At 48.7% G+C, this 15,030-nt stretch overlaps 1 protein-coding gene across 5 annotated transcripts in view; it reads left to right on the plus strand.

The window, feature by feature from the left end:
- Positions 1 to 15,030, plus strand: part of ECE1 (endothelin converting enzyme 1) — a 117,782-nt gene that overhangs the window by 79,188 nt on the left and 23,564 nt on the right. For 4 of the 5 annotated variants that reach the window (XM_050931215.1, XM_050931216.1, XM_050931218.1 and 1 more), the window contains 4 exons: positions 1,599 to 1,745; positions 1,982 to 2,047; positions 6,203 to 6,394; positions 12,710 to 12,852. In XM_050931215.1, coding sequence (XP_050787172.1) covers positions 1,599 to 1,745; positions 1,982 to 2,047; positions 6,203 to 6,394; positions 12,710 to 12,852 — 548 coding nt within the window. The remainder of the gene's footprint in view (positions 1 to 1,598; positions 1,746 to 1,981; positions 2,048 to 6,202; positions 6,395 to 12,709; positions 12,853 to 15,030) is intronic. The other variant, XM_050931217.1, reaches the window with a different exon arrangement.

Below are 15,030 nucleotides of genomic sequence, written 5' to 3' on the forward strand. Positions count from 1 at the left end.
GTTCCCACAGCGGCGCCTGGACACTCCCTCTGCCAGAATCTCCACGTATAGTCCCATTCTGGATGTAAACCCCAAGACAGCTGGTTTGCATCTCTAATAATTGTGCAGTACAAGCTAAATGGCCTGGAATGGTCTGTCTTACCTCTTTGTATCATGGGCATGGACTACTCCTAGTGTCCAGATGCCCTATGTGGGCCATTCCAACCTCAGGGAGGTCACCTCTTAAAGGGCTACCCTACAGTAACCTCAGTTCAGCGTGTCTGCATCTTCCATGGCTTTGGCAGATGTTACAGCAGGTAGGCTGAGCCATGCAAGGGTGCAAATGGTGAGGGAGATTTTCAAAGGCACTTAGGTGCCTAGCCCCCATTGACTGTCCATGGGAGTTAGACACCTACCTGCTATTTGTTCCTTTGAAAATCTCACCCAGTATCTTCAGTGTTCAAGTCTGCAATGGGTCTGAAGGAGGAGACACATCCCCACCTTCCTCCTCAGGACACCGTCCAACAGGATGTGTCCACCTAGGACATGGACTCTTCCTGGCAAAACCAAAGTGCCCAAGTATGGATTTTCAAACGCAGCAGCACTGTTCTATCTCTGTTCTCATTAAAGTGAAGGGAAGGTCTACCATTGATTCCAATCGGACCAGAATACAGCCAACACAGAGTCTTATACACCCTGTATAACTACTGAGTTAAGAAAAATTTTGGACCCTGGCTACCTGATTGCAGTGCTTAAAGTGGTCTGAAAAACCCATGGGATCAGTCATCAATATCTGCCTGTCTCCCTGCCCAAAATCAACCCTGTGCTCCGCAGCCCCCACAGTCATTCTGCCTCCTCCAGACCCACCATCAGTTCTGCCTCTACATCAGTTGTCCCCGGCAGCCTCACCTGAGCTCTCCCAGCAGCTCCAGGGGCTTTTCACCCCCTCTGCCCCTTCCCAGGCTGGGTGCAGTGTGGGGGCTGGGAACAAAGAAGCCAGTCTGTTGTTCACAGGAGAGATGGAGGTAGAAGCAGGGAGCTGCCCTGAGCTGCTGGGCTCTTTTCCTCCTGCATCCTTGTCCATGAGAACTATGTGAGCTGTTAGGGGAGCAGAGAAGAGCTCGACCTGGTTCCTGCATCCGCTGTGATTGGCTGCTCTTCCTCGAGAGGCGGGCAAGGGGGGGGAAGCAGCTAATCGGAGGGAGGGGTCCCCAGGCATTACTGCTATCGTGCACCCTTCAGCAAACGGCTGGCTAATCAGAATTGTTTTTGCATATCCATGACAGCAGCACTTTAAACACTGCCCCAGCGTGTCCCTTCTTTGGAGAAATATAGACTGGACCTTCATTCATTTATCAAGACCACTGCTTTGCATAGGAAGGCAGGAGCAGGAGAGGAGTCAGGATACAGACTCCTCAAGGCAGAAAGCAGCAACCTTGCCACTAAAAATCCAGTTAGCAGTCTGTGTTTGATCCATACTCCCAGGAGTTTTCCTCCTTTGCTCAGCTGTAGGTGGTGCAACCAGTCCCTTGCACTATCTCCTTAACAGGAAACAAGACCCCTCCTGTGCACGTCTAGGACCCTATCCCATCCATCTGTGTGCGGTTCTCTTTTCTCAGCTCGGTGGCTGGAATATCACGGGTCCCTGGGACAAAGATAACTTCAACAAGACCCTGCAGGAGGTCATGGCGTACTACCACACCTCGCCCTTCTTCTCTGTCTACGTGAGCGCTGACTCCAAGAACTCCAATAGCAACGTCATCCAGGTGAGTGCAACAGCCTCATTCCTGACAGATAGTCCTGACAATGTTCAGTTGAAAGACGAGTTGGGTCCTTTCCTCACTTTCCATAATCTTGTTTCACTGGGGTAACAACTCAGCAGTGCCCCCCTGTAGTGAGAGCCAAGTCACTTGGCTACAGGGGCTTTGCTTGTACCATCGCCACACTCTTATCTTTCTCCATGCTGTGCACCATGTTCACTCCTGCTCCATTTATTCTTCAGGTAGACCAGTCGGGACTCGGGTTACCTTCCAGAGATTACTACCTGAACAAAACGGAGAATGAGAAGGTATGCATCCATCTCCTCTCATGTTCTTCCTTGCAGCATGGGCTCAGTTTAGCAATTAAGGGCTATTTAATGCCTATTCCCTGCAAGATCCATCTGTTTGAGCACCAGAAAGACTTTGTGCGTATTATTCACCTTCACTCTCAGCCCAGGAACCACCATCAGTGACCCATCCTTCCCCATCTGTGGAGTGTGCCCAGCTCCAGGTGCAAGATGGGACATGATGCTGGCATTTTAGAGGAGATGGGATTCTAACAGCTCACTACACCCCATGCTGGCAACCTCTCTGCTCAGCAACATAACTTCCCTAACTCTGGCTGCTGCTCTACCTCCATGTTCCAGCCTCATGAACTAGAGGATCTTAAATGAAAAGGGAGAAGAAAACAAGCTAGCAGAGTATGCCTGGTAGTGATTTTGGCCAGTGACAACTCCCCTTGGGTGAGTGTTGCATTCCTGTGATTAAACCTGCCATTTCCTATAAAGCAGACATCTGGGAGGCATTAGCTTTGTGCACACAGACCAGCTTCCTGTAGAGCTGCAGGAAGAGTAGATTCTGCCTCTCTGAGCATCTCTGATTTATGACATGGGGGGAGGGATAGCTCAGTGGTTTGAGCATTGGCCTGCTAAACCCAGGGTTGTGAGTTCAATCCTTGAGGAGGCCATTTAGGGAACTGGGATAAAATTCTGTGTGGGGATTGGTCCTGCTTTGAACAGGGGGTTGGGCTAGATGATCTACTAAGGTCCCTTCCAACCCTAATATTCTATGTGCTCAGGCTCCTAGAGATGGGGAGGGAAGACGGTCTCCTCTGACTATGGGCCTGGAGAGAGCTATTCTCCTGCCATGCTAAGCTGATCTCCTGCAGAAAGGACAAGAGAGTGCATAGATGTGGATGAGGGAAAACAAAGAGCATTCTATCAGCTATGCATTGTGGAGGAGGCAGAAACTTGCCCTCTCAGCTGGGGAATGGGAGAGGAGTTATGCTGGGAGGGTTTATTTCCACTCCGCTGTGGATAAAAGATTAAACATAGGCAAGGCAAAGAGGAGTTTGAAGAACGGCTAGCCAAAAACTCAGAAGGTAATAACAAAATGTTTATTAAGTACACCAGAAGCAGGAAGCCTGCTAAACAACCAATGGGGCCCCTGGAGGATCAAGTTACAAAAGGAGCACTTAAAGATGATAAAATCCAAAACTAAATGGATTCTTTGCTTCAGTCTTCACGGCTGAGGATGTTAGGGAGATTCCCAAACCTGAGCTGGCTTTTGTAGGTGACAAATCTGAGGAACTGTCACAGATTGAAGTGTCACTAGAGGAGGTTTTGGAATTAATTGATAAACTCAACATTAACAAGTCACCGGGACCAGATGGCATTCACCCAAGAGTTCTGAGAGAACTCAAATGTAAAGTTGCAGAACTATTAACTGTGGTTTGTAACCTGTCCTTTAAATCGGCTTCTGTAATCAGTGACTGGAAGATAACTAATGTAACGCCAATATTTAAAACAGGTTCTAGAAGTGATCCCGGCAATTACAGACCGGTAAGTCTAACGTCAGTACTGAGCAAATTAGTTGAAACAATAATAAACAATAAAATGTCAGACACATAGAAGAACATAAATTGTTGGGCAAAAGTCAAAATGGTTTCTGTAAAGGGAAATCGTGTCTTACTAATCTACTAGAGTTCTTTGAAGGGGTCAACAAACATGTGGACAAGGGGGATCCAGTGGGCATAGTGTACTTAGAGTTCCAGAAAGCCTTTGACAGGGCCCCTTACCAAAGGCTCTTACGTAAATTAAGCTGTCATGGGATAAAAGGAAAGGTCCTTTCATGGACTGAGAACTGGTTAAAAGACATGGAACAAAGGGTAGGAATTAATGGTAAACTCTCAGAATGGAGAGGGTTAACTAGTTGTGTTCCCCAAGGGTCAGTCCTAGGACCAATCCTATTCAACTTATTCAAATGATCTGGAGAAAGGGGTAAACAATGAGGTGGCAAAGTTTGCAGACGATACTAAACTGCTCAAGATAGTTAAGACCAAAGCAGACTGTGAAGAACTTCAAAAAGATCTCAAAAAAAATAAGTGATTGGGCAACAAAATGGCAAATGAAATTTAATGTGGATAAATGTAAAGTAATGCACCTTGGAAAAAATAACCTCAACTATACATAGAATATGATGGGGGCTAATTTAGCTACAACGAGTCAGGAAAAAGATCTTGGAGTCTTCATGGATAGTTCTCTGAAGACTTCCACGCAGTGTGCAGCGGCAGTGAAAAAAGCAAACAGAATGTTAGGAATCATTAAAAAGGGGATAGAGAACAAGACGGAGAATATATTATTGCCCTTATATAAACCAATGGTACGCCCACATCTTGAATACTGCGTACAGATGTGGTCTCCTCATCTCAAAAAAGATATACTGGCACTAGAAAAGGTTCAGAGAAGGGCGACTAAAATGATTAGGGGTTTGGAATGGATCCCATATGAGGAGAGATTAAAGAGGCTGGGACTTTTCAGCTTGGAAAAGAGGAGACTAAGGGGGTATATAATAGAGGTATATAAAATCATGAGCGATGTGGAGAAAATAGATAAGTAAATAACTTTTCCTTATTTCCGTAATATAAGAACTAGGAGCCACCAAATGAAATTAATGGGCAGCAGGTTTAAAACAAATAAAAGGTGATCCACACAGCGAACAATCAGCTTGTGGAACTCCTTGCCTGAGGAGGTCATGAAGGCTAGGACTATAACAGCGTTTAAAGGAGAACTGGATAAATTCATGGTGGTTAAGTCCATAAATGACTATTGCCCAGGATGGGTAAGGAATGGTGTCCCTAGCCTCTGTTTGTCAGAGGATGGAGATGGATGGCAGGAGAGAGATCACTTGATCATTGCCTGTTAGGTTCACTCCCTCTGGGGCACCCAGCATTGGCCACTGTCGGTAGACAGGATAGTGGGCTAGATGGACCTTTGGTCTGACCCAGTATGGCCGTTCTTATGTTCTTATTACCCAGCTGGCCTGTTGTCTCTGTCCTTGCAGGGCCACTAAAGGTGACTGGTTTCAGGCTGAGGCCTAGGGAGTGAATTCAGGCCTTTCATAGATTCATAGACTCTAGGACTGGAAGGGACCTTGAGAGGTCATCGAGTCCAGTCCCCTGCCTTCATGGCAGAACCAAATACTGTCTAGACCATCCCTGACATTTTTCTAACCTACTCTTAAATATCTCCAGAGATGGAAATTCCACAAACTCCCTAGGCAATTTATTCCAGTGTTTAACCACCCTGACAGTTAAGAACTTTTTCCTAATGTCCAACCTAAATCTCCCTTGCTGCAGTTTAAGCCCATTGCTTCTTGTTCTATCCTTAGAGGCTAAAATGAACAAGTTTTCTCCCATCTCGTTATGACACCTTTTTAGATACCTGAAAACTGCTATCATGTCCCCTCTCAGTCTTCTCTTTTCCAAACTAAACAAACCCAATTCCTTCAGCCTTCCTTCATAGGTCATGTTCTCAAGACCTTTAATCATTCTTGTTGCTCTTCTCTGGATCCTCTCCAATTTCTCCACATCTTTCTTGAAATGCGGTGTCCAGAACTAGACACAATACTGCAGCTGAGGCCTGACCAGCGCAGAGTAGAGCAGAAGAATGACTTCTCGTGTCTTGCTCACAACACATCTGTTAATGCATCCCAGAATCACATTTGCCTTTTTTGCAACAGCATTACACTGTTGACTCATATTTAGCTTGTGGTCCACTATAACTCCTAGATCCCTTTCTGCCGTACTCCTTCCTAGACAGTCTCTTCCCATTCTGTATGTGTCAAACTGATTGTTCCTTCCTAAGTGGAGCACTTTGCATTTGTCTTTATTAAACTTCATCCTGTTTACCTCAGATCATTTCTCCAATTTGTCCAGAACATTTTGAATTTTGACTCTATCCTCCAAAGCAGTTGCAATCCCTCCCAATTTGGTATCATCTGCAAACTTAATAAGCGTACTTTCTATGCCAAAATCTAAGTCGTTGATGAAGATATTGAACAGAGCCGTTCCCAAAACAGACCCCTGCAGAACCCCACTCATTTCCCTCATTTCTCATTCCCAGCCAGGAGCAGCAACTAACAGCAGGGCCAATCACCTTTATCTTCTTCCCCCTGGCATCTAGGTACTTACTGGATACCTGAATTACATGGTGCAGCTGGGCATGCTCCTGGGAGGGGCAGATGAGGAGGCCACCCGGCAGCAGATGCAGCAGATCTTGGACTTTGAGACGGCGCTAGCCAACATCACTATCCCTCAGGAGAAGCGCAGGGATGAGGAAGTGATCTACCACAAAGTGACAGCCGGAGAGCTCAAGGTAAAGGCAATAGCGGCACACATGCCTTGGGTGAGAGGCAAAGGCTGGCCCTTGGCTACTGTAGTAGAGGTGGAAAGGCTCAGCTGGAGAATGGGGAAGGGGCTACATTAAGACCTTGATGCTGGTAGCCTGCCACTGGCAATGGAATAGGCTTTGCCAACACCAAAGTGTTCCTACTGTGCTGGGGTGAGAAACACTATAGAACATGCACCGTGCAAGCTGGGAACCACACTAGCAACTTCTGTTCTGTAATGGTTCAGAAACTAACCTGTCGATCATGTTCATGTAAACTGTCTATATCCAGAAGCAAATGTGACTGCTAGGCCCACCATTCCCTTGCCTTCCCATGCCTAGCAGAGCTCTGGTGTCAGCCCATAACCCTGGATCTGAGACTTTTCAGGGACCCTGCTCTCAGCAAACATTCTCACTGACCCAGTTCGTGCCCAAGGCTGGGAAAGTAAAAAAATAAAGCTGCCTCAATTCACAAAACAGCACTGAGCCCTTCTGAGAACCAAGCAACTTGTTCTGGAAGCTCAGTTTTAACTTGGGAACCTAACCATAGGCACCTGTGTTTGAAATCCTGGGCCAGGGTGCTGTGATCTATTGCCCAGCATACTGCTGCTCCTAACCCCTGCTGCCCCATCAAGATCTAACTCACTGATCTCTGCTTTACTGGGTGAACAGCAAGCGTTTTCTCTCAAAGCTTCTCCATGCTGAGGGCCTGGCTAAATATATCAAACCCCCATAACTCTGGAGAGCCTGCTGTTACCTGGCTCCTGCTCCTGTAGGCCTAAACTTCACCTAGTAGGATTCTGTCTTTGAGGAATTGATATAATAGGCATCACAGAAACCTGGTGGACTGAGAGCAATCAATGGGACACAATCATTCCGGGGTACAAAATATATCAGAAGGACAGAACAGGTCGTGCGGGGAGGGAGTGGCACTACATGTGAAAGAAAATGTGGATTCAAATGAAGTAAAAATCTTAAGCGAATCCACATGTTCCATAGAATTGCTATGGATAGAAATGTCATGCTCTAATAAAAATATAACATTAGGGATCTATTATCGACCACCTGACCAGGACAGTAATAGTGATGTTGAAATGCTAAGGGAAATTAGAGAGGCTATCAAAATTAAGAACCCAATAATAGTGGGGGATTTCAGTTATCCCCATATTGACTGGGAACATTTCACTTCAGGATGAAATACAGAGATGAAATTTCTCGATACTTTAAATGACTGCATCATGGAGCAGCTGGTACAGGAACCCACAAGGGGAGAGGCAACTCTAGATTTAATCCTCAGTGGAGCACAGGAGCTGGTCCAAGAGGTAACTATAGCAGGACTGCTTGGAAATAGTGACCATAATACAAAAACATTCAACATCCCTGTGGTGGGAAGAATATCTTAACAGCCCAACACTGTGGCATTTAATTTCAAAAGGGGAAACTATACAAAAATGAGGGAGTTAGTTAAACAAAAGTTAAAAGGTGCAGTGACTAAAACAAACACTGCCAGCTTAAGTGCAGGAGTGTAATAAGAAAAGCCAAAGAGGAGTTTGAAGAACGGCTAGCCAAAAACTCCAAAGGTAATAACAAAATGTTTTTTAAGTACATCAGAAGCAGGAAGCCTGCTAAACAACCAGTGGGGCCCCTTGACGATCGAAATACAAAAGGTGCGCTTAAAGACGATAAAGTCATTGTGGAGAAACTAAATGGATTCTTTGCTTCAGTCTTCACAGCTGAGGATGTTAGGGAGATTCTCAAACCTGAGCTGGCTTTTGTAGGTGACAAATCTGAGGAACTGTCACAGATTGAAGTGTCACTAGAACAGGTTTTGGAATTAATTGATAAACTCAACATTAACAAGTCACCGGGACCAGATGGCATTCACCCAAGAGTTCTGAAAGAACTCAAATAAGAACTATTAACTAAGGTTTGTAACCTGTCCTTTAAATTGGCTTCGGTACCCAATGACTGGAAGTTAGCTAATGTAACGCCAGTATTTAAAAAGGGCTCTAGAGGTGATCTTGGCATTTACAGACCGGTAAGTCTAACGTCGGTACCGGGCAAATTAGTCGAAACAATAGTTAAGAATAAAATTGTCAGACGCATAGAAAAACATAAACTATTGAGCAATAGTCAACATGGTTTCTGTAAAGGAAAATCGTGTCTTACTAATCTATTAGAGTTCTTTGAAGGGGTCAACAAACATGTGGACAAGGGGGGATCCAGTGGACATAGTGTACTTAGATTTCCAGAAAGCCTTTCACAAGGTCCCTCACCAAAGGCTCTTACGTAAATTAAGCTGTCATGGGATAAAAGGGAAGGTCCTTTCATGGATTGAGAACTGGCTAAAAGACAGGGAACAAAGAATAGGAATTAATGGTAAACTATCAGAATGGAGAGGGGTAACTAGTGGTGTTCCCCAAGGGTCAGTCCTAGGACCAATTCTGGAGAAAGGGGTAAACAGTGAGGTGGCAAAGTTTGCAGATGATACTAAACTACTCAAGATAGTTAAGACCAAAGCAGATTGTGAAGAACTTCAAAAAGATCTCACAAAACTAAGTGATTGGGCAACAAAATGGCAAATGAAATTTAATGTGGATAAATGTAAAGTAATGCACCTTTGAAATAATAACCCCAACTATACATAGAATATGATGGGGGCTAATTTAGCTACAACGAGTCAGGAAAAAGATCTTGGCGTCATCGTGGGTAGTTCTCTGAAGATGTCCATGCAGTGTACAGAGGCGGTCAAAAAAGCAAACAAGATGTTAGGAATCATTAAAAAGGGGATAGAGAATAAGACTGAGAATATATTATTGCCCTTACATAAATCCATGGTATGCCCACATATCGAATACAGTGTACAGATGTGGTCTCCTCACCTCAAAGAAGATATTCCAGCACTAGAAAAGGTTCAGAAAAGGGCAACTAAAATGATTAGGGGTTTGGAAAGGGTCCCATACGAGGAAAGATTAAAGAGGCTAGGACTCTTCAGCTTGGAAAAGAGGAGACTAAGGGGGGATATGATAGAGGTCTATAAAATCATGAGTGATGTGGAGAAAGTGGATAAGGAAAAGTTATTTACTTATTCCCATAATACAAGAACTAGGGGTCACTAAATGAAATTAATAGGCAGCAGGTTTAAAACAAATAAAAGGAAGTTCTTCTTCATGCAGCGCACAGTCAACTTGTGTAACTCCTTACCTGAGGAGGTTGTGAAGACTGGGGCTATAACAATGTTTAAAAGGGAACTGGATAAATTCATGGTGGCTAAGTCCATAAATGGCTATTAGCCAGGAAGGGTAAAGAATGGTGTCCCTAGCCTCTGTTCATCAGAGGATGGAGATGGATGGCAGGAGAGAGATCACTTGATCATTACCTGTTAGCTTCACTCCCTCTGGGGCACCTGGCATTGGCCACTGTCGGCAGACAGATACTGGGCTAGATGGACCTTTGGTCTGACCCGGTACGGCCGTTCTTATGTTCTTATGTTACGTTCTTAGGAATGCATCTGAGCTTGCTGCCTAGAGGACCATGCCTGTAGCCTCTTACCAGCACTCCGCTCAGATCACCCAGTGTTTGAAGTCTTCAAAGTGGCAGGCTCCCTGGTGGTGTAGGGCTAGGAGACTGGCCCTGTGCAGCCCCCAGTACTGGAGTGTGCTGGGTGTGGGTTAGGAGCCATGGCTGGAATGTGCTGCAGTCTGGTTATTCTGGCCTGCTAAATGGCTCCATCTTTGACTCTCTTGCTCTGTGTGCATATTCTTCCTCTGATCTGCAACAGGTTACTTGGTGACATGCCGCCAGTATCGCACACTGTTTACACATAGCCTCTTGAGTTGTGCTGTTTCTGCTGTTAACCCAGCCATCTGTCACTGGTTTAATTTAGAGGCAGCTGTTTTCACAGTTTTGCACATACTTGTGACAAGGATCACCTGTGATAACTGGGTGCTGCTGGAGGATCAGTATCTCCATGGCATCCCAAGACTAACTTCTTGGTGGCTGGTATCTGCCGGGTCCCTAAATCCTTTGCCTGAAAGCCTGATGAGACACTGTATATTAACACAGTGAGTGTACCAAGCTGGGCATGGCACTCTTCGGCAGCGACACTACAGGTTTCATACCTCTCCCACGCCAAGGGAGCTAGGCTCTAGGTGGGATTGCTAGCTAGTGCTTCGCATTCTCAGAGGTCAGTGTCAATATCCCAACTTGCAGATGTTATTTGTCTCTGCCAGCATCTGCTGGGGAGTAGAAATATACAGGCATAGGAGATTTGGTTTCAAGCTTTTGTTACTAACAGCTGGGTACATAAAAGTGAGGGTTTTGGGATTCCTCCAGCAGCCGCAAGCTGCTCTGAGAAACAGTGAGGCCCAGAGAACTAGAACACAGGAGACCTGAGTTCTGTTCCCAGTGTGGTCAATGACCTGTTGCATGACCTCTGTGCCTCAGCGTTGTCATCTGTACAAGGGAGATAATAATACTGACCTTCCTTTGTAAAACGTTTTGAGATCAACAGACAAGAAGTGCTATAGAGGAGTGTAGGAGCTCTGGAACTCTCACTAATGCAGTGTGACTCTGTCCCCGCCAGAGTCTGCTGCTGCGCTAAAAAAGATACTCCTTTAACTCAGGTTGTAGAGGCTAGATTGCTTAGATGAAGAGATCCCAGGTTCAGTCCCTACTAACGTTGCAGCTGGGGGCATCATTACAATTGTTATTCCTGGAGTGGAATAAGTTTACTCCACTTGTCACCTTGAGCACTCCATTTACACCATCCTGGATTTATTACATCTTTTCTTCCTTTTGATTGGTCAAGACAAGAAATAATTCTGTCCCCTTCAACCTCTAGAAGCAGGAGTTGTCAAGGGAAACTGACTGCAAATTCTGACTAACCCATTAGACTGAGGGTTAACTGTTTTTCTCACTCTTGAGGGATAATAGCTTGCATCTCTGCATAGAAAGGGCAGGCAGCTGGCTGAGCCTGGACATACAGGACCAATTTAAGTCATCAGTAACTTAGAGCAACAGCAATCAGTTATAAAACATCTATCTTGCATGCAGTGGCAGCGTGCTGTGGTCCATTCCTCACTGAAACTGCCTACCACTTCAGGTTCCTCTTAGAGGAGTCCTATGACCATAGCTAAAGACCTTTGAGCAGCCTCGTCCATCTGACCCTAACTGCAAGACGTGTTCTCAAAATAAGATCTCTCCACTGTTGCCCTGACACAGCAGCTCTTTCCTCCCTCACTCACTTGGCTTCAGACAGACATCAGTGAAGCTAAAGGTAAAACACGTGCTTTAATTCATGCTTTTGGAGTGAAGGTGTATTTAAAGGGCACATATAAGGGCACCTAGACAAATTAGAGGACTGGGCCAAAAGAAACCTGATGAGGTTCAACAAGGACAAGTGCAGAATCCTGCACTTAGGATGGAAGAATCCCATGCACTGCTACAGACTAGGGACCGAATGGCTAGGAAGCAGTTCTGCAGAAAAGGACCTAGGGGTTACAGTGGACAAGAAGCTGAATATGAGTCAGCAGTGTGCCCTTATTGCCAAGAAGGCTAACAGCATTTTGGGCTGTATAAGTAGGGGCCTTGCCAGCAGATCGAGGGACGTGATCATTCCTCTCTGTTCGACGTTGGTAAGGCCTCATCTGGAGTACTGTGTCCAGTTTTGGGCCCCACACGACAAGAAGGATGTGGAAAAATTGGAAAGAGTCCAGCGGAGGGCAACAAAAATGATTAGGGGGCTGGAGCACATGACTTATGAGGAGAGGCTGAGGGAACTGGAATTGTTTAGTCTGCAGAAGAGAAGAATGAGAGGGGATTTGATAGCTGCTTTCAACTACCTGAAAGGGGGTTCCAAAGAGGATGGATCTACACAGTTCTCAGTGGTATCTGATGACAGAACAAGGAGCAATGATCTCAAGTTGCAGTGGGGGAGGTCTAGGTTGGATATTAGGAAACACTATTTCACTAGGAGGGTGGTGAAGCAATGGAATGGGTTACCTCGGGAGGTGGTGGAATCTGCTTTCTTAGAGGTTTTTAAGGTCAGGCTTGACAAAGCCCTGGCTGGGATGATTTAGTTGGGAATTGGTCCTGCTTTGAGCAGGGGGTTGGACTAGATACCTCCTGAGGTCCCTTCCAACCCTGATATTCTGTGATTCTATGATATAGCCAGAGATCACAGCTGCCCTGCAGACCGGCCGTTGGGCTAACGGTCTGTCCAGGTAACATAGCCCTGCCTCCTGTGCGCTGTGTCTTATTGGGTGGGCAGCATGTAGTTTTTTATCTCTGCCTCTCTTCCAGAACCTGGCGCCAGCTATCAATTGGATGCCTTTCCTCTCCACTGTGTTCTTCCCGGTGGAGCTCAATGAATCCGAGCCAGTGGTTGTCTATGCCAAAGAGTACTTGGAGCAAGTCTCCAGCCTCATCCAAGCCACGGACAGATGGTGAGAGCTCTTACTTCTGAATGGCAAGGCAGGTATAGGAAACATCCTGCAGAATCCAGTCCGCATACCAAGAAACGCTTAGGGTTTGATACTGTTATGCTCTGCAAAAGATGGGAATAACCTCTCTGTGATCTGTGTCGGTTGGCCCACTGAGCCACTAGGGGGCGGCAGGGAGCTCCTGCCTCACTGACCGTCCTGGGTCATGCCTCTGTCCCTGGGGAATTAGCAGAGGGAGAGGCACCGCGGCGCGCCCCTCGGGCAGGGGGGAGCCGGCGAGGGCACCGCGGTGCGCCCCTCGGGCAGGGGGGAGCCGGCGAGGGCACCACAGCGTGCCCCTCGGGCAGGGGGGAGCCGGCGAGGGCACCGCGGCGCGCCCCTCGGGCAGGGGGGAGCCGGCGAGGGCACCGCGGTGCGCCCCTCGGGCAGGGGGGAGCCGGCGAGGGCACCGCAGCATGCCCCTCGGGCAGGGGGGAGCCGGCGAGGGCACCGCGGCGCGCCCCTCGGGCAGGGGGGAGCCGGCGAGGGCACCGCGGCGCGCCTCAGGCGGGGGGAGCCGGCGAGGGCACCACAGCGTGCCCCTGAGGCAGGGGGGAGCCAGCGAGGGCACCGCGGCGCGCCCCTCGGGCAGGGGGGAGCCGGCGAGGGCACCGCAGCGTGCCCCTCGGGCAGGGGGGAGCCGGCGAGGGCACCGCGGCGCGCCTCAGGCGGGGGGAGCCGGCGAGGGCACTGCGGTGCGCCCCTCGGGCAGAGGGGAGCCGGCGAGGGCACCGCGGCGCGCCTCAGGCAGGGGGGAGCCGGTGAGGGCACCGCGGCATGTGCCTCGGGCAGAGGGGAGCCGGCGAGGGCACCTCAGCGTGCCCCTCGGGCAGAGGGGAGCCGGCGAGGGCACCGCGGTGCGCCCCTCGGGCAGAGGGGAGCCGGCGAGGGCACCGCGGCGCGCCTCAGGCAGGGGGGAGCCGGTGAGGGCACGCGGCGCGCCCCTCAGGCAGGGGGGAGCCGGCGAGGGCACGCGGCGCGCCCCTCGGGCAGGGGGGAGCCGGCGAGGGCACTGCGGCGCATGCTTCGGGCAGGGGGGAGCCGGCGAGGGCACCGCGGTGCGCCCCTTGGGAGTTTGCTACCTGAGGCAGATTGGCCGGGATAGGGGAATGCAGGCCCACCCAACTCCACTGCGTTCCAGCCCAGGGCCCTGACAGCGGCGAGGCGAGGGTCCTGCCACTGGGTCAGCGGGGTCCTTCCACAACACGCTGACCAAATAGACTCACCACACTGTGCAGTTCTGTCCCTGGGCTCCTTCCTACCCAGCCTCTTAAGTGAGTCCCTCTGGGCCTTCCAGCACGTCCAGGTATTCAGCTGCTGGCAGCTCCAGCTCCCCCTCCACCTCAGGTTCCTCCAGGTACTCGGTGGCAGGCAGCCCTGGCCAGCCCTGTCCTTCCTCCAGGTCAGGTTTCTCCTGGTCCAGACCTCCCCGGCCCAGCAGCAGGGTCTGAAGGGAGCAGCCAGCGGTCTGTGTCTGTGTCTGTGTCTGCCTCCCTCCCTGGTGCTGCTCTCACTGGACTAAGGCCCCCCCCTTTGTACTTCCTGTTCCACCTCTCCCCTTCCAGAGGGGTGGAGAGAGTGGCTCTTTACTCTCAGTTTCAGAGGGAAGGCTCCCTGGCTCCCTACACTCTCCACCAATCACATCTCTCCCACATCAGAGGGGGCTTATGGAGCAAGGTGCCACTCGGGTATGTCTATATGTACAGCAGCAGAGCTTTACCAATACAGCTGCAGTGCGTCTGGTGAAGAGGCTATATGCCGACGGGGAAGCTGTCTCCCGTTGACCAAAAAGCCCACCTCCGCAAGCTGCAGAAGCTATTTCACCAGGAGAAGCTCTCCTATACCCTTAGGCTATGTCTACACTAGAGAGTTTATAGCGGTATAGCTACACCTCTCTTAAGATCTCCCGTGTAGCTGCGCTGGGCCTGTGGGAGAGAGGTCTCCCATCAACATAATTAATTCACCCCCAATGCGCGGCAGTAGCTATCTTGGTGGGAGAAGATTTCCTACTGACATAACGCTGTGCACACTAATGCTTATGCCGGCATAATTTATGTCGCTCAGGGGGGTGGAGTATTCACCTCCCTGAGTGACATAAGTTTTGCTGACAAAAATGGTAGTGTAGACACAGCCTTAAATCTC

This window comes from Gopherus flavomarginatus, chromosome 21, assembly GCF_025201925.1.
Source record: "Gopherus flavomarginatus isolate rGopFla2 chromosome 21, rGopFla2.mat.asm, whole genome shotgun sequence".
NCBI classification, from domain to species: domain Eukaryota; kingdom Metazoa; phylum Chordata; order Testudines; family Testudinidae; genus Gopherus; species Gopherus flavomarginatus.